This window comes from Nannobrachium achirus (assembly GCF_963921795.1).
Source record: "Nannobrachium achirus genome assembly, chromosome: 16".
NCBI classification, from domain to species: domain Eukaryota; kingdom Metazoa; phylum Chordata; class Actinopteri; order Myctophiformes; family Myctophidae; genus Nannobrachium; species Nannobrachium achirus.
In genome coordinates this window covers 35,328,446-35,349,163 of record NC_137823.1, presented here as the reverse complement: position 1 = coordinate 35,349,163, position 20,718 = coordinate 35,328,446, and the positions used below count along the sequence as shown (strand labels likewise).

The following is a 20,718-nucleotide window of genomic DNA, read 5'->3' as shown; positions in this document are numbered from 1 at the left end:
TGCATGCGTATAGAAATTGCTCCATCAATGTGACTTTAGGAGAGGTAAAACAATTTGTCTCAGGTTCAGTTCTTATCTTTATCATTGTGTGTGTGCGCGTGTGTGCGTGTGCGTGTGTGTGGAGGTCCTTGGAGGTATAAAGTGGATAAGAATTTAGCTGCCTGAATGTTTAACTCAGTATATTGGGAAGATACTGAGGGAGAACAGAACAGACATAATTAAAAAGCTACAAAATGCCTTTTAAAGTAAGAAGCATAACTTTGGGGAGATATCTGTAGCTTAGTGGAAATGGGCCTATGGGTGGCACTAGTAATCCAGTTTCATCTTCTGGGGAGCATTAAGGTAAATGCTCCCCAGGTATTACTGAAGGAAACTGATGGCGTTGTGGACTGGACTGAACTGAACAGAACAATAATGGCTCGCTGACGTGACAGTGTCCTCCCATTTCTATCACCACCCATAGAGTGAAATAGGAAAATCTCATTGTCTATGATTAAAAGCTCTGAGTAGTGCATCAATTCCTACTCATAAATTGACAAAGAATAAAATAAAATGAAAATGTTTTTTTTTTTTTTTTTTTTTTTTTTGAGTTAGTTCTGTTTATTTAGTCAGCTATGATAACCTCAATGACAACTGGTGCTTGTATACAGGTACATATACTCTCCTAAAAACAGTGAGAAATGGGAGCTCGACAACAGCCATATTGTTATCATTCTACATACAGTAGCTCTTCATTGTTTGCTTTTGATTTAAATACCCAGGAAGCCTCTGGGTGTTTTGATTTGATTGACTCCCTTTTCTGTTAAGATTTCTCTGTCATGTTTTGGGATTTTGTTCTTTTCATCCACAAGGTCCAAACCTCTTGCTGTCAGTACATTAGAAGGCTGCAGTGTATTGTACCAGTAGTGAAGCGACTCAAGCGAGCACATCAAAGCACATTATTAGATTTTAAGAGATAAACCAGAGTGACAATGTGGAGAGCCGCAATGTGGAGAGCCACTCGACGGAGAAAAGAACCAGTGCCGTCAGCAATGACACAGAAGTACTGTGAGGGATAATCATCTCCAAGATCTGTTATTGAAAAATAATACATGCCACGCATGCTAAGTTGCCTCCGCAGACTGCATTATTTTTTGATAAACGCACAGCTTGAAGTCAATTTTCCTGTTAATACAGTACCAGAGCCACTTTCCAGCCATTAAAATAGAAGTACTGTTTATTCATATTTGGGGACAATACGTTCTTTAACCACCCTAGTGTCCCAATTTTGGGCATGTCATTATAAGCAAAAATAAAATAGAAGAAACAGTCTGAACATTTGTCAAAAATGGCAGATCCGCAATTTCACAATGATGGGTTGTGTGTTTGTAGACTGGCTGTTTTAGAAATAATGTGTACTTTTTTTTTTGGTTAAGTGGTCCAGTGCTTAAATCGTATTGTTGTGTTGTCTTACTACTCCAGCAAGTGGGAGAAGCTGCACAGTCCCTGATACCATCTATGTTAGTCGTGTTGACAATAATAACGTATACTGTGTATTGTCGTATTGACAATAATAACGTATACTATGTATTGATACATTGATAATGTTAGCTCAAATAAATGTTAATTCAGTTAGAATGATGATGAGAACACAGCTGTGTGTTGCGTTCACCTGAAAATAATGCAAACCCTCCACTCCAGAAATGGCATCTCAATCTTTGAGTTTGACCATTTCATTGTATTACAAGTTGACTTAACCTCAAGTTGACTTGAGGTTGTTGTGCCATTTTAGGTGTAGGCTTTTTTTTCCCGGTTGCCCTTGCAGGGTTAATCTGAATTTGTAATACATCATTTAACACCATTATATTTAGCAGTTGCTTTGAAAACGGTGTGTGTGTGTGTGTGTGTGTGTGTGTGTGTGTGTGTGTGTGTGTGTGTGTGTGTGTGTGTGTGTGTGTGTGTGTGTGTGTGTGTGTGTGTGTGTGTGTGTGTGTGTGTGTGTGTGTGTGTGTGTGCGTGCGTGCACGCGCTTGTATTCGTGTGTGTATACAGTGTCTCCTGCAGACCATGAATAAACAGTTTACACAGATCACAGCCAGGGCATTGGTCATTCATTGATAAAAATCCAACTCTATGCATCAATCCACTTCTTGTGCTCCATGTGGCGAGTACATAATCTGTAATCAGCCTTTTGTGGCATATAATAATAAGCTTGTGTAGCCAGATCCGGTCGTTATCACAAAGACAAAATTAAAGAGATGGATTTTCAGTCACCAATTCCTATCGATTGGGTATTTTATAATTTAGAGCAAGTGGTGTGGATATTCAATACGCCTGCAGAGCATCCCAGCTGACGGAGTAGGGCATAATATGATAGAGATTCAGCTAGGACACTGTCTGCTTTGTACGAGGAAGAGGAGGAGATATTATTTAGCAAAAATAGGAGTGTGATGTGATATCTTGTCTTTTGTTAGAAGACATTGTAATCCCTCAGTTAATACATAGACATAAAGGACTAGCAAATGCAGCAACAGGACAAAGGATCTGGCATTATAGAGATGTAGGAGGGTGCTAGGACATTTCCTGCTTTGTATACAACAAGGAGGATGTGGAAACCAATGTTTAGCTAAAACAGGAGTGTGATGTGATCTTTTCTTGTTTTTATTAGAAGCCTAGCTGTTGCATTTTGAATCGGTTGTAAATCCCTCAATAACATCACTGGCATATCGGACAGTAGATTAATGCAGACTGCTCTGCTATACTTAGCTGACAATGAGGGCATTTACACGCACACTAATATGCCAATCTAACACCAGATAAGGCAAGACTTACTTACAAACCTCTAGTCCTCCACCTGCACTTCGTGGGGGTTCTATGATGGCAGAAGCCTTGCACTCTGTTGGTTCTCATCTGTGTGAGATGTGTGGAACATACCGGTATGTACATATGCCATAAGGCCAAGGAAGACCAACATTGGTATTGTTAATGTATCATGAAGGGAAAGTGGTGTGTCGAATAACAGAAGTAGGTCACTGTGTGAACTCTAATCACAATCACTGCTTCATCTGGTGGGGATTGCCATTAGTAGGAATTGCCCTGCAAGACTTTTCCTTGTTGAAATGGTGACATAAACACCTTTTTATCATCAAACATATAATTTTGCGAATGTCTGTCTGTCTGAGTGAGTGTCTGTCTGTCTGAGTGAGTGTCTGTCTGTCTGTCACAGCGTTTCTCCTCAGTGGCTGGAGCAATTGATCTGAAATCGCATCACCATTAGCATATGAACACACCTGACATAACTGTGAAGCCCGTTTGTCACTTTCACAAATCATATGCTGTATATTAGCATTTTTATGGTGTATCTATATCTATTCTGCATCTAGCATGAGGCATATCTATTCTGCATCTAGCATGAGGCAACATGTTTAACCGTGTGTGTGTGTGTGTGTGTGTGTGTGTGTGTGTGTGTGTGTGTGTGTGTGTGTGTGTGTGTGTGTGTGTGTGTGTGTGTGTGTGTGTGTGTGTGTGTGTGTGTGTGTGTGTGTGTGTGTGTGTGTGTGTGTGTGTGTGTGTGTGTGTGTGTGTGTGTGTGTGTGTAGGCGGGTGGGCGGTTGTCTGGCCCTGTTACAGATGTTGTCCAAAAATCATGCAGATCGGTACACAGTATCTCTATAGCCATTAAACGAAACGGGTATTTCTTACATTGATGCTCCTACATATTATCATGCAAGCACCAGTTAAAGTTACTTTCCATCCCTCATATACTGTGTGCACAGTGCACACCCCATAACCCACACACTGCACATCATTTCGGAGCTCATATCTTTGAACGGGTAAGGGCTAGTAGTTTTAAATTATTGTATGAGTGAGTGGCAGATAGGCCCTCTTCTTGAATCTTGAATCCAAAATTGAGTTAAGTAAAACCGGGTAAAAGACGTGTTTTGATTTATTTGGGCTTACATACAGTATATGCCTTCTCTAAGTTTTAACGGATTATTCATTCCCCATGTAGATAATTGTAGAAGTGTGTCTGTATATAAACATTTCTAATTAGTTTTCTTTTGTCTCTAACCTGTCTTACCCGTCTCTCCTTGCTGCTGTCAGTGCTATGACACGTTTTGACGCCTGAATTAAATGGGATCAAAACAAGTTTATCTTCTCATCTTAGAGTTTCCACTCATGTCTGACTACATGGCATAGCAACTTGACCAGCTGCAGCACAACATAATTGTATCGTTGTTGTCGGGCAGAAACCTCTTACGTATTTCCATATTTTAACGTTCTACATACTACAGTGTCAAAAATAGCAGATCTACAAGTTGCTATTTCTTATCCTGAAAAGTAACAGTTTTGGACATATGAGGTTTCCACCTGACACACACATCAATAGAATAATTGCTAAGAAAGTAATGTATTATAGTTACAGCCCTACATACTGTGTGTTAGAAAGAGAAGGTACCAGAGTGATGGGATCCTATCCTATGTTACCAGGAGTGTTCTTTGTACGAAGTGAAATAATGTTATTTTGAGCCTTGTTGCCCCGTTGATTGGCAGAGAGAGTCAATAAAACCAGGATGAAAAGAGGGCACAGATGTGACTGATTGGGGCGCTTGGAGCTTTTCCTGCTTGCTTGCTGTTTCTTTGTTTGCTTATAGCATACTTTTTGTTATTCAATACAATGTTTCTCTCAGAATAAATTGCTTTTGATCAATTTTTTTGTTTTCTTTTTCTCCCACCAAAAAACTAATCTCTGGACTTTCAATTTTAGACAGTAGGGCAAATGTATTAATATTGTGACAATCTGTATCTGTCAGTTAGTCAACACAAGGACTTGTTAGAGCTGTGTTTTGATGAAAAGTCAATATTATTATAATACTGCTGCTGAAGGTTTTAGTGATAGAGTGATGTTGTGTCTATTTTTAGTTCAGTAGCTTGTGGATATATTTGTATTACCTCTGCTTCTGGTCTGACTGAATTAAATACAGTAGTGGCAGTAGCTCAGGAGGTAGAGCTGCGGCTTGGGAATCGTAAGGCTTAGCGTTTCGATCCCTGCCATCCCCAGGGTTACTGGCCAAGTGTATTGCAAAGCACTATAGAGAAAGATGTTGGATAAAATGCCTTTCCTTTTAGGAAATATATACTGTCTCCCTGATACGTTTGATATTTATGTTTGATAATATCAGAATTGAACAATTCATTGCTCACATTGTGCCATGCAACACATTGTGAGCTTGTAGATAGGCTATTTTCAATATTTTGTAGTATACCGGTACTTAAAGGGCCACTTCACCTCTGGGACACCACGATCTTTTTTTTTTTTTTTTAAAGATTTGTTTTTGGGCTTTTCATGCCTTTATTTGATAGGATAGTAGATTGACAGGAAACAGGGAGAGAGATGGGGAATGACATGTGGCAAAGGTCGTCGTGATCGCGAATCGAACCGGCGACGCCAGCAGGCATTATAGCCTAGTATTTGGTATGCGCCTTGCACCAATCTGTTTTTTTAGATATTTTAGTATTTCAGCATGTACTGGTGCATGTACTAGTGATGCGTTTTGCATCATATGATGCAAAACGCATCACTGATGATGCAAAATGCATCACTAGTCATGCTGAAATACTAAAATATCTAAAAACACAGCTTGAACACAAAAAATAACCCAGGATTGTGTTGATCGTGTCCCAAACAACAATAAAATAAGATAGGGTTGTCAAAGAGGTGAAGTGGCCCTTAAGTTACAATTCCTTCCCTGAATGAAGTTTTCACAATATTATCCACAACATATTAGGTTAACCATAGTGTATCCCCAAAAGAGGTTCAGTATAGTTTTAACTACTTAATATTTTCATTAGCCACAATTCAATTATAGTATAATATGGCAATATGAAACTGGTGACCTGATTCCATGCAGCAGACCTTTTTCTGTGTGTATGATAGGCATTATATGACAGGAAATGTCAGTCTTTCACTAACTGACTGTGCATTTTCTAAAATGAATTTGCTAAATTCCTATTACGTTATTGCCAAGACAGATATTGTTTTCTTTCATATCACAATATCAATATGAACTCAATTTATTATAGCTCTAAATGGCTATATACCCAGTTAGCGTTAATTCAATATACACACACACACACACACACACACACACACACACACACACACACACACACACACACACACACACACACACAGTCTCAGTCTTAACCACAGACGAGCCCCACACAGTCATCACTGTGTCCCAGTGGCTGCTGCTGTGACAGGGAGTGGACACTTTTCGTTCCCTAAACGCCGGCCTCGCATCAGCCAAGGTCAGGACCCTGTGGACCTCTGTCTCTCATTGTCCCCTGGCCGGGGACGATGAAGGGCAGCGTGTCCACTGACACACTCCACTGGGGAGGTGTTACCGTGACACCGGGAAGTCTCCACAGCTCCTGTGTCCAATCAAACAGTCAATCTCACTGGGAAGCAGCAGCAGCCGCGGGGTGTCGTGGTCGCTTCTCCCCTTTGCGTTCGGATAAATCATGTCCAGAGGAGTGCTCTCTCAGCCCCGGCCCCTGTTGTCCAGTACAACACCGGCCACTTATCTAAGAGAGAAAAGACAACAAGAGCGAGGAGGAGGGGGTTTGAGTTAGTGTTGGAGGGCATGCACTGCAACCTCGGAGCACTCATGGGATATTAGACGGGGGGTTTCCGGGCCCTGCCTCCTCACTGGAGCCTGTCGGCCGCGCCCCAACAGTCACGCTCCTGTTTTCCGGAACGCGTGCACTGAGCCGGTAGCTTGCTCGGCTGTCGGACCGTCTTAGCCGGAATTTCAGTGGAAGTGAAGCCCGTTCCCCTTCAGTCGTTTGGCCCGGGGCTGGGAATTATGGAGTCTGTATTCGTAGTCCCTCTGTGGTGCAGCGCCAGCCTATAGCCCCCACCAGCCGTTTTCTCTCTCTTTGTTTTTTCTTATTGGTTGTGTCTCCATTGTGTTTGGTCCATCTGGTCTGCTTCCTGATGAGGTTTGGCGTTAACACTCCGGGAAGGTGCTCGTGCTCCTTCGCTTTCCAATTCGTTTTTTTGTTTTGGAGACAAGCCAGTTTATAGATACTTGGACTGCCGAACTGCCGTTTTCTTTTTCTTAATTTCTTCTTTTCTTCTTTTCTTCAGTTTTTATTGTTAATCAGCGTCTATTGACATCAGGTTCAAGAGACAGCACCTAATGTAGAGGAGTTAATTGTTTTTATGATTTATAAAGTACAATATACTCTTAAAGAGGTTTGCATTATTTCTTTAAACTTTCATTAAACAAAAATAAATAAAAAACACATTAAAAAAAAGTTATTGAAAAAACAAGGCCCCCTCACTCATTAGAAGGACAATATCAATCATCAGAACCAGCCAGGGATTGTTTGTTTTCAATGAGTCTAACTACTGTAACATGGTTAAAATGGAGTTTGAAGTTACAATGGGTTTATGTTGGAGGGGGGTGTGTCTGATAAAATGAATATCAAATATCTAAATATTGACCCAGGCAACTTAAAAACTCTGGAGTGCACACAAAAGCCTGACTAGACGTTAAAATTACCCCAGAAGTGAAATATCCCTTTAGCCACTTAAAAACTACACTTAGCTGAACAGAGTCCCCAGGGCTCTGTACTAGGCCCCTGCAGTTTTAGCTCCACACTAAATATCTTCACTGAAAATAGCAGTTCAAAAAAACTCATGCGACACAAGTTGTGAGTCAATGTTTATGTAAATTAATGTAAACAGTGTTACCAGAGCCCAGTTAGTCAGCTTCACCTGCTTGAACCTCTCATGGCGAGGATGTAGCGTTGATTTCGAGAGGCGCGTTGTGAGCTTGTAGAATAGATCTGCTGTTTTCCCTGAATGTTAGAATAGGGTTTAACAAAGAACAAGGGTCAAACAGTCACGTACAGTTTATATGTAAATGGTCAAATCCTGGGTGACCACATCCCAACATGGGATGCAGGACTGATTTAGAACAGTCAATGTTCTGGTATGGATGCATATTGTGTGATGTTTCATTTCTATCAACATACAGACGAGAATTCCCATTGCCTTAGAACACATCACTTTGACTTGGTTTCCCTTTGATCACTGTGAAGAGAAAAGGCAAGGCAAAGGGAAGAATTCTGCCTGGTTGTCAAAACTTGAATGCAAGTTGTGCCTATCAACTTGTCAGGTATTCACCGCTATGCGCTGCAGCACATTATTTCAGTTAATAATTGGTTCATAAATGTGTCATTTGGCCATACAGTTTTTTGATTTACTGTACAGTATGCTCAAATGCCACATGCAGAATGCATGCAGGTATGCACACTGAAACAAACACGTTGTATACATATTACAAAGCCCTGGACACGCATGCTTGCTCTATCAGTTTGCATTTGATAAATGTAATCCCCGAACATCTTAAATAGAAATATTACCTCGATTTCTTCTTATGGTATATCCCTCTCCAGTGGTCCTGCTGATTACCGTCCCTACCCGTGGTATCATAATGCTCGCCATGTTGGAACGCCGCTGCATTTTAAGATGGCTGCCAAAAATGGCAAAGTAGCTCCCTTTGTTTACCCGTGAGATGCTCTGCTATGCTCCAGTCTAATAGATTGGACACAGCAGCCCCATGCACCGACTCAGCCATTCACCTTCTCCATGATGGGAGTCCAGAACAAATTCACCTCACATTTAAGTGTCAGCACGCTCTCATGGAGAGAAGGCAGCCGTATACAGTAAGTGAATAACATTTTCGAAATGGAAAAAGCGAGTGGAAGGGAGAGTTCGGAGGTTGTTGTTTTTCGTAAATTCGTGTACTGTTGGTCAGTGGTAGAGGAGAAGGGAATTGGCTCTTTTCTATTTTTTTATGTTTTTCTATTTTCTTTTTTTATTTTGTGAAAAAGCTGAAAATGATGTGTCAAAGGAAATGATACAAGGCTGTATGATGGATGGCTCTGTCTCTGGCTGCCTCTCAATCTCTCCCACCTCCCCTCGCTGCCATTCTTTCTCCAACTCTCTCTCTCTCTTTCTCTCTCTTCCCTATGAGGAAAGAAAAAGGCATTAGCTCCTTCCACATTTCAGCCAAACTCTGTGTCTGTCCAAGCTTGGCCACAGGGAAGAAAAAGCCATTCTGCCGGGGTAGAATTTCATTTCCTTGCCCGCGCATACTGTTCCTTATGATTCGTTCATGGTGTGGAATTACAATGTGATATTATTCTTGCCGTGCACGCATTATAGCCAGGCATGGCGACCGCTGTTGTTATTGAAATTTTGATTAGGATTGAATTTGTGTACAGGCGTCTCCCCCAGGAGAGATGGCTCGCTGATTGCCGAGGTGCGGTTTCTTGGACGCATTTTAAATTGAACCATAATGGGAGCTGTGCGCGTCACGCTGCTGGGAATCCCGGCATCGTGTCCGGTGCATCCGTTTGGCTTCTGAGGTTTAATTGATAAACATATCAGAGGACGATTTTAACCGGCATTAACAGCCTCGTTCGATTGCCGTGCCAGTGGATAGGCGGCTTCGGTAGGGGCAGTGAAAACACGCCTGTGGCTCTCCTCTGTAAAGAGCTTTGTGCTGCTGTTGTTGGAACATTGAGCCTTAAGAGGCAGAACATAATGAACTGCTGTAGCTGTACCTCACACAATGCTGTCTCATTGTGTCCGCCAGCTCTCTTAATGACATTTCACCAGATTATCTTTTCACAGTGGCATTGTGGCTGACCCTGTGTGTGGGTGAGGGTGTTTGTGTGTACGGTATACAGTATGTGATAGATAGAGAGAGGGTAGGTAAGTGTGTGCGAGAGAGAGAGTGAGAGCGTGTCTGTCCATTGAACCTATTTAACCTGTATCAGGCCCTCATCTGCCCCCAATTGTCTCTCTTTCTATCTTCATTTCTCTCGTTCATTCTCTATACCTTTCTCATTTTGCCAGGACCCGTTATTAAATCTCCCAGCCAGTGGTTTGTTGATTTGATCAGTCAGTGTGTGCTATGACGTTGTTGCTCCCAAGGCACCCTCTCTTAGACATACTCCTATCTATCCATCTATCTATCTGCACGTGTTTCTGATTTCTGTGCAGAATCTAAAGCTTGTCTCACAACTGGACACTGGTTTTGTACTTCAAGTTTCATATATGTCAGCTGCAATGCTGGCATTTAACGATGGTCCACTTTTACCTGAGATGGCCATATTAATAATGCTGTTATTAACTGTCATTGCCATTAAATTATTTGATCCTCGAAATAGTGACACACAACGACCCACACACACGCACACACGCAGGGACTCGCTCCACCGCAATGCAAAAGCAAATCACTTGTTGTTGCTGTTTGTTTCCATGTGGAAGACGGGAGTCATCTCAAAGAAATCAGAACACGGTGCTCCTGATAACCATGCGACAGGTAACCCCCGCCCCCCGCCCACACACCGTGTAGACGCGTGGCAGATGGCGGCCGGGTAGCTTTGGGCTTCGCCAGGCACAACATTTGCTGCCTTGCTATTGGTCGACAGCGGAGTCCGCACGGCGACAGCTGTCAGCCTTGGCCATGTCATGGAGAATAGCTGATATGACAGGCGGTATGATCGCAACTGTCTCTGCCGCCCATTTGGAGGCAGACGAGCATTCGATCAGACCTGATGTGTCTTGATTTCATCTCCCGCATTCTGTGCCGAGGTGGTGACCGCACCCTTCCTATTCTGCAGGCTGGAAAATAGATGGGGACCTTTTTATCCTCTGTGTGTGTGTGTGTGTGTGCGTGTGCGTGTGCGTGTGTGCGTCTGCTGTGAAACCTCACATCATTTCAGAGAGGGAGATGGGTGACCATTGTGAGATGCCTTATTTCTGCACGGCATATCACGGCACACTATTCATGAAGAACAAGACATTTGTGTGTCTGGGTCAGTGCAAATGGATATCCCCGGTGGTCAGCGCTGGTGTTGATTTTGCATGCAGCAGTCTATTTACTTGCATGGCCAGACAAAGCACCGAGCCCGTTCTCCATTTTAGAAACAACCTAATGGCCTTCATTCTGAAACCCACCAGACAGGCTATAGATTTATGATGCGTTCTGCTGATTCTGGTCCACAGTCTGCCCCCTTCATGTCCCCTTCCCCTTCCTTCTCAGTGTTTTTCCACACTTTCTTTTTGCGCCTCAGGCAATAATAGGCCTTTATTATGATGCAGAAAGACAGGGAGATGGTGAATTGTATGCAGTTGCGCAGAATGCCAGCCATTTCTAAGCATGATTAAGTGCAGCTTTAGGCTTCTGCTGTGCAGCCTGACCTTATGTTCTGTCCTCTGTGTGTGTGTGTGTGTGTGTGTGTGTGTGTGTGTGTGTGTGTGTGTGTGTGTGTGTGTGTGTGTGTGTGTGTGTGTGTGTGTGTGTGTGTGTGTGTGTGTGTGTGTGTGTGTGTGTGTGTGTGTGTGTGTGTGTGTGTGTGTGTGTGTGTGTGTGTGTGCGTGCCTGCATGTTTGACTTGATTGAATTCATTCATGGATGAATATGTGCAGTCGTTATATTAAATATATATCCGCTCTATTATGTGGAGTGCATTGGTATTTTGTGCACAGAATGTGCGATATACAGTATGTCAAAAGTCATATATGGTATGGGCCGCATGAATGCAATTTCAAAATGCATGTATTTCTGAGTGTGCAAGAGCACGTGTACGAGGAGTACACGTACTGTACTATGGCTGTGTTATTATGCGTGTAGATGCATTCATGCCACCGGTGGTGTGTGGGCATTGTGTGCGTTGATGTGTGGTTTTGTGACACTGTACATCGGCAGGCTTTCCATTGAAAACTGCTCTGTTTAAACCAGCTGGCACTGCAGTGCATAGCGACTTGGCACCCTCCAAAAAAATAAATGTTCTGGCTCCCCTCCTCCTCTTCTTCCATCACCTCCTCCTCCTCCAGTGTGATTTTTGTCGAGTCAGAGGAAACCATCTGCTGGCTGGCGATAATGGGCGGGTGGGGGTGATGGGGAGTGGGCAATGGGGGGTTGGGTGGGGAGAGAAAGTAAAAGTATGAGAAGATGGCATGCAGGAATATGGCTGCTCCAGCAGCACCTTACAGTAGTACTGTGCTGTACTGGAACATCTACTGTATGCCTGCCAGTGCCTGCAGTAGCAAAAGGCTGCCATCTTAATAAACATGTTGTGCATGTGTGCCGCCTGTTCGTGAGTGTGCGTAGAATTGTGCGTGCATGCGTGCGTGCATGTGTGTTTGGCGTGTATGTGTTTTCCCTATCTAACCTTGATCATTGTTTTAAGTCAGGATTGTTCCCGGGCTTGGCTGATAGGCTGTCATTGTGATGGCAATGAATGAAAATGGAAAGCATCCTCTTGTTTTTTTTTTTATGTCCCCGCCTTGGTGCAGTAAAACCCTACTACTGATGCATTGGCATTTTAGCAGAGACGAGGGTTTCCCTCCTGGGGTTTTATTTTCAGTTATTTTGAATTGTATTTATGGGAGGGTATTATGTAGCCAGGCACAGGGCTAAGGAGCAAGCACGGGACGGTAATGAGGAATTGGCTGTGGAGAGGTGGAGTGAGGTGGGGAAGAAACGCAGTGGTGGTCGGTGGCAGAGCGCTCATTAAGTTGCAGGGAAACGGTTGCAGTACGCATCGGGAAAAAAAGCGGTCCAAAACTGTACCTCCCAACTTAAGCCTCCGGAGCTCTCTGAGGTATTGAGCGTCCAGGGGTGTTGGTTGGTGGGGGTGAGGGAGGGGGGAGGGGGGGGGGGGGCTTTCCCCCCCTAAACCATTTTATTCTCTTGTCTGAAGTAGATAGCTTGTGCTGGACGTAAAGCTCTGGTCTGTCAATTTCTTCCTCCATCCCCTAAACATTGCAGCCCCCTCTCACTCCTTCACACATTCTCTGCTCAGTGTGCCCCCCCCTCCCATCTCTCTCTCTCTCTCTCTCTCGCACTCTAAAAAGATAACTTTCCATTGGGATGTATATTTCTTTCTGCGACACTCGTCATTGATATTGTGCTCAGTTGCAGTGTCAATACCTGCAACGCTGTGATAAAGCCACCTTAAAGCTGTGGTGGGGAAGGGGGGGCATTTTTTTTACCCCAGATGGGGATAGATGGGATATGTTAAAGCTGAGGCAAAGAAGAAGTCGCCAGCACACAAGAAAATCCTTTTCACATGATTTATTTACACCTCTGGACAGAGAACAACGTACGTGTTTCGACCTGGTCGGTCTTCTTCAGCGTTGTCAAGACTTTGTTTAACTTGGAGTGTTGCGGGCTTTCTGCTCTTGTGCAGTCTCTTTCTCTATATGTTAAAGCTGCACATATTTCATTGAACCACAGCGTTTGTGTTGGGTTTGGGGGATATGTTGTGTTGTTGAGCGTTGGTCGCCGCAACATCTCCTCAGGAGCGGTGGCTGGGCTCTGTCGATGGAATGCATGATGAAGTGGGCTTGGGCAGGTCAGAGAGGATAATGAAATTGAGGGATGGTGGGATGGATGGAAGCATCTGAGGGGTTTAGGGGATGCAGAAAGAGGCGGGTCGACCAGGTCTTTTCCATTAACTCAGAGGGCAGGCTGGGGGTGAGCCAGCAAAGGGTGGAGCCTCATCCGCTCTGCCCTTTTCTGGCGCCGGTTCTTAGGCCAAGTGTCCTCACTGGAGAAAGGGAGGAGGAGAGCATATTGCTGTGGGGTCCAATGGTGATTGACCCTGTGTTTTCATCAGTCTGGGCTGGCCTGATAACGTTTCTCACGCCCCGTACCAGAGGAGGGAGAAAATGGATGTCTTTCTGGGTTCAATTGACTTGGTTTAAGAAACTTTAAGTTTTGTGTTTTGTGGAGTTGGATTTACACTCACTCTTTGCTATTGTGAGTTTTTATTTTCTATTTTAATGGAACGGTATTTCTTTTTTCTTATCTCTTGTCTTTGCCCTTCTCCACCTGCCTGCAAAGAAGCTGTTTCAATCCTCTCCTTATTTTGTGGTGGATTTGTCAATAACAGTAAATAATGGCTATTTACAGGCAAAAAGGCGTGAGGGCCATGTCCGTATAACAAAGACATTCAAAGACTGCACAGAGCGCATCTAGATCTGGAATGGATGTAGCCCACTCTAGGAATCAAATTATCGTCAATGTTTACAAAAATACAAATGAAAAGGGGAGCAGTTGAAAAGGTGGTTTCTGTTGAAGGAGAGTCTGTTGTGATGCTGCTGAATTGTGGTGAATTTCGTGTTTTCCTTCCTGCTCCCATTGTGTGTACTCTGTAATCTGCAATCACTCACTGCCTATTATATCAATCAGGCTCAATCAATCACTCATGGTGACCACCTGCAGGGGTGTCACACCAAATTCTGGGCCCTGGGTACCAGGAGTCACTGCGGGCCCCTCATGAATGTTCTTCATGGGGGGAGGGGTTTTAACCCATTTAGACTGGGAACACATTATTATTACGCATTATTTTGTGCTTTAACTATTGAAAAATAGCAGACGAGCTTGTAGATCTGCTATTTTTGAAAAATCGTGAACATTTGTGCAAGTCTTTGAATATTTCAAATCCTTCTAAGGTTTTTTGAAAAACTTAGATGTCAGTGGTTCTCAAACTTTTTCATGTGAAGGACCCCCAAAATTATATGTATTTGGCCACGGACCACAATCAAATATTTCGTTCCAGGGACGCCCCAGAAGCAAAATTTGAGTTACAAATGAAAAAATAAATAAATACGTATATTCAAAGATTTGCATACATTTTATCGACTTTTCAAAAATAGCAGATCTACAAGCTCACAGTGAGCTTGTATATCTGCTATTTTTCAATAGCTAAAGTATAAAATAATTAAGGCCCCTCCACCTTCAGCCCTAGTAACTCAGTCCCACTCTCCCCCCCTTGTGACACCCCTGACCGCCTGGGTTTTAAAGTTGCAGAACAGTCTGCACCTTTGTGGTGGTACAATACTGATACTGTCTCACCAAGGATCTATTGGCTGAATCTCACATTATTGCATTTGCTGTCAGCTTAGCTCACGTCTTTTCGATCCAAGGTTTTATAAATGTCATAACATTTGAGTGTAATAATAGAAGCAACACAAGGACCACTCACATTCCTGGCGATAAAATCAAGGAGGGGAGTCAATAGCTTGATACAGTACACCAGAAATACTGTGTGCGCACACAAAGACGTCTTCCATTCAACACTTTAATAATGGTATTATTAATGTTCTCTTAAAAAGTGGAAAGAGAAAAAAAATTACGCTGCATGCAGCGACAATTCATTCAGACACCTTGGTGAACAGGCGGATGCTATTTAAATGCACTACATCGCATATCACGTAAAGGTCACGGCGCAGGAGACAATTGTTATCTATTGACCTGGTTGTGTTCTCTGCAGCCGTGTTTCCTTTCTCTGTTCTTAAAGCAATCGTTCTGTATTTTTTGGAGCGGTGAAAGCGCTCCCAATGAACAGGTATGTCCGTGGGTATGTGGGTGGCTGGCTGGGTGGGTGGCTGGCTGGCCATGTCCGTAGCCTGGCAATACCTTGAGTGGCCACACACAAAACACTAGTTAAAGGAGGGGCGCTGTTTTGTGCAGGCCAGGCACACTCACCACTCACTCACAGGCACAGTTTACACTCACTCACTCACTCACATAGGGTACAGCTGCTCAAATTCACCGCTCCACTTCGAACCGAGGTTTGATTTTTTTAATTTATTTTACATACCAACAAAACTCAAGGTCATTAACATGATGTAGTAATTGCAATGTGTCTTTTTGCCTATGCCAACCAATAAACAGTTGGTAAACATACAGTACTGTACCTGCAGTATGCATTGCATCAGAGGCCGGAGCATCTTGGCCAAAGGGCACCACGGTTGGTGGGTGCAGAATACAGATACATTTAGAACGATTCACCCTCCAGTCACCAGTTTACAGCTGAGATTGATCCTACAACCTTACCTGTGTCACTGGTCGTCCTCTGCAGTGGTATAAAGTAACTAAGTACATTTTGTACGTTTACTCCACTACATTTATTTGAAAACTTTAGCTACTAGTTACTTTTCAGCTATAAATTACAATATTACAAAACATACATTACTTTAGCCCTGTTTTATACCTAGGCTATTTGAAAATAGCCGATCTACAAGATTGTAGATCGGCTATTGTCAGACATTTTGTACTTTTACTTTTGGTGCTTTAAGTACATTTTGATGCCTTGAACACTTTCATACTTTACTCAAGTATATTTTGAATTATTCCGGACTTCACTTGCAGTATTGATACTTTTTTATAATGTGAGTACTTTTTCCACCACTGGTCCTCTGTCCTTCAAGGCCAACCCGCCACCTTGGGCCGTAGTCCTTGTTACTGTTTTGGTTGTGGTGTTTTTTTCTAGAAGGATGTTGCTAAGCAGTGGTTGTTGTTTTTCCTCCCACAGATATCGGGTCTGTCTCCTGGAGAGAACCAGGCCCCAGGACTGCTGCTGGCTCCAGGGGTGCGGTGGGGACAGACGCCCATCAACCAGCTTACGCCCTGGGACACAGACGAGCCCCCTGCCAAACAGCACAGAGAGAGCGAGCCCACTGGTACACACACACACACATGGGCACCCACACACGGGCACCCACCGACACACACACACGGGCACACACACACACACACACAGGCACACACACACACGGGCACACACAGGCACACACAGGCTAACATGCGGGTACACACACACACACACACACACACACATGCGGGCACACACACACACACACACACACACACACACACACACACACACACACACACACACACACACACACACACACCACGGGCACCCACGGGCACACACACACACACACACACACACACACAAGCACACACACTTGTACTCATACCCAGAATATATTCAGACACACACAACACATGTATGCGCACACGCGCGCATGCACACACACACACACACACACACACACACACACACACGTTTGAACTGGCCTACTATTATACCTGACATACCATATGTGTGCAAGCAAAGGTGTAGGAGGAGCAAGTGCATGCAAGGACATTGTGTGTGTGTGTGTGTGTGTGTGTGTGTGTGTGTGTGTGTGTGTGTGTGTGTGTGTGTGTGTGTGTGTGTGTGTGTGTGTGTGTGTGTGTGTGTGTGTGTGTGTGTGTGTGTGTGTGTGTGTGTGTGTGTGTGTGTGTGTGTGTGTGTGTGTGTGCGTGCGTGCGTGCATACTGTATGGATGCAGAAACGCACACAACTTCACACATCGCCCCATTGGCTCTGAGGCAGCTAGCAGCCATGCTAATGAAGCATGTTGGCTGCCAGTGCCCTACTTATTAATGCACATACATACTATACATACTGTAAGCATGCACATGCATAATGTACATATACAAACACCATCTTTACATACACTGACTTATATATGCATAGTGCTTGCATGAGTATAGAAAATGCTCCATCAATGTGACTTTAGGAGAGGTAAAACAATTTGTCTCAGGTTCAGTTCTTATCTTTATCACCGTGTGTGTGTGTGTGTGTGTGTGTGTGTGTGTGTGTGTGTGTGTGTGTGTGTGTGTGTGTGTGTGTGTGTGTGTGTGTGTGTGTGTGTGTGTGTGTGTGTGTGTGTGTGTGTGTGTGTGTGTGTGTGTGTGTGTGTGCATGCGTGCGTGCGTGCGTGCGTGCGCATGTTTGTGTGTTATTTTATGGTCATCAAATCACCAGGATAAGAATCCACACTCATTATTAATTAATGGCACTCACCCACTCAAATATTAATTAATTTATCTCCATATAAAATGTTAGGTGCCCATGAGTGCCACCAGTGCAGACGTTTCGACCCAGTCTTAATCAGTTCTATTTTATTGTGCCACTAAGCTAGGCTAAATCTATTTCATGAGTAGTCCTCCAAGTGACCTTGGCTAGGTCTAATTTGGATGTCGACCTTATTATTTCTATCCATGCCAGTTTAGCGAACCTATCGGGAGCAGAGTGACGCGCCATGTCGGGCCACGCAGACTGACAGTAACATGCTAACCACTTTCAACCCGGCGTCCCTATTTTGGGCATAGCCGAAAATTAAAACATTACATATTTTCATTTACTTCTAAATGTACTTCTAAATAGCTCTGGTTAAGACTCTGGCTCTGTAAGCCAGCACTGTTTTTCGCTGCAGTTGTAATAAACTCTCCCAAGATGACTCTGCCCTGGAGCAGTCAATCTCCCCTCCATTTCTGGGCTGGCCTCTGCCTTTTGCTCATCTCAAATGTCTCATTTAGGAATTATGATGGCACAGAGCTTGGAACCTCTGGCTGGGGCACATTGACAGCGCAACCCAGTGATTTGCTGCAGGATGGTGGTCGTCCCAGGTGGTGGTTTAGGGTTAAAGGACAATAACACCATCCAGATAAAGAATTTGCTAAATAAGCCCACAGACATTCAGTGAATGGTGTTTTATAATATTGAAAAGTGTACTGGTGCCAAATAGACCTGTATACAGTATGCACATATTTGCCCCAAATGGGGCACATGTAAGACAGAGGAGGGACATGGACTGATGGTGTCAAATCAAAGTACTGTAATTAGCAAAACAAAGACAGAGCATTTCTGTATCTGTTAGTCCATGTCCCTTTTATGCCCATATATGGAGATCTCTGATGTCATTAGTATATTGCCATACCCTGTATGGGCATAGCGGTCAGATCTGCGCCTCTGGACAACCAGATCTCTCATATATGCCTGTATATTGGCATATTGGGTTTGTTTATGGTTCATGTCTGAGTCATAGTGACATGCCTAAAAATAGGCGTATTGGGATTGTTTATGGTTATGTCTGAGTTAGGCTTAAACACAAAGACAGGTCTCGCTATTACACAGTACAAAAAGTATTCAGTGTTCATTTGACTCTGAGAGAACCTTATGGGTCTGTTTGGTTACATTTGTACACTGTGTGACCAGGAGTCAGTTTAACAATGAATGGGGGATTGCAGGTAGACAGACCGGGCTTTAAACAGGAGGTGGGTGCCACGGATTGGATGACATGACTCAGGGGAGGTGATGAGCTAGAATATGATAGGCCAGTCATACAGTACGTGGATGCATGGTCCAATCAGGGAAGGTGATGAGGCAGAGTATAATTTGGCATGATTCCTGGATGCATGGACCAATCCAATCAGGGAAGGTGATGAGGCAGAATATGATTGGGCACACATGTATACGGTGAATGGACCAATCAGCGAAGGTGATGAGGCAGAATATGATTGGGCAAGATGCATGGATGTATGGGCCAATCAGGGAAGGTGATGAGGCAGAATATGATTGGGCAAGATGCATGGATGCATGGGCCAATCAGGGAAGGTGATGAGGCAGTGTGTGATTGAGCAAGACTCTTGGACGAATGGGCCAATCAGGACTGGACCAGTGTTGAGGGCATCAATAAAGACAGCAAGGAAAGACAATAACCCGACACCAGTGCATGCATAAGTACATGACATGTAACAGTCGCACAGGAAAACCTGTCCAGGTGACTTGAGCTATGCTACCACACTCCTTCTAGAGCCCGGGTGGTTTAATCGGGGCTAATTACCTCCTCAGTGTAACTTGCACACTTTCAATAAAGATTTAATTATAGCACGGATTAATTATTAAACAGGCTGATCAGTTCAGTTTAGTTCACGTACTGTAGCGTAGCAGAGCGGTTTCTCAGCCGAAACCATCCGCGATGCCTGCGGTGGGGGAGTGCAGTGACAGGGGGAGAACAGGGAGCTGTGCCATTGTGTGCGGTGCTCAGCCACCCGAGTTGGAGGGCTCCTGGCAGACGTCTGCTGTGTGTCCCCTGGTGCGTGGCCGTGGGACCCTGCTGTGTGAGGCTGGGGGGAGGACGCAGGATGAATGGGCCATGAAGTTCTCAGGCTCTTAGTATTGTGTCTGAGGGAACAAGGCTTCATTCGCTTGTCTCACCCCTGCTCTCTCTATCAGGGGCGTCACAAGGGGGGGGGGGGGGGTAGGACTGAGTTACCAGGGCCCAAGGTGGAGGGGGCCTTAATTATTTTATACTTTAGCTATTGAAAAATAGCAGATATACAAGTTCACAGTGCCGTGCTGCGAGCTTGTAGATCTGCTATTTTTGAAAAGTCGTGAAAATGTGTGCAAATCTTTGAATATATGTATTTATGTATTATAAGTGAACATTTGAAACTCAAATTTAGCTTCTGGGGGGGGGGGGGGGGTCCCTGGAACTAAATATTTTGAGATGGGGGTCCATGGCCAAATACATATCATTTTTGGGGTCCTTCACATGAAAATGTTTGAGCACCACTGACATAGTGTAGAAACATAGGTTTTTAAAAGAAAAACCTTAGAAGGATTTGAGATATTCAAAGAATTGCACAAATGTTCACGATTTTTCAAAAATAGCAGATCTACATGAGCTTTTATATCTGCTATTTTTCAATAGTTAAAGCACAAAATAATTGTGCGGTGGCCCGCAGTGAATCCTCGTACCCAGGGCCCAGAATTTGGTCCGACACCCCTGCTCTCTCTATCCCTTCACCCCTGCACTCTCCATCCCTTCACCCCTCCACACTTCCACCCGTCTCCCCCGCCCGCCCTACCCCCCCCACCCCCCCCCACCCGACACCCCCTGTCTTCGTGAGGATGTGTGAGGGGAAAGTGAGATGTCACTGACCTGTGCACACAGTCGCATATGACACTCTCTAAATCGAAGCATGGCGCTGCATATTGATTGGCACGCGTGCGCCATTC

At 44.1% G+C, this 20,718-nt stretch overlaps 1 protein-coding gene across 1 annotated transcript in view; it reads left to right on the top strand.

Annotated features, from left to right (window-relative positions):
* Window positions 1–20,718, top strand: part of klhl29 (kelch like family member 29) — a 373,908-nt gene that overhangs the window by 166,146 nt on the left and 187,044 nt on the right. Inside the window, exon 4 of the mRNA XM_080745146.1 lies at window positions 16,393–16,540. Coding sequence (XP_080601272.1) covers window positions 16,393–16,540 — 148 coding nt within the window. The remainder of the gene's footprint in view (window positions 1–16,392; window positions 16,541–20,718) is intronic.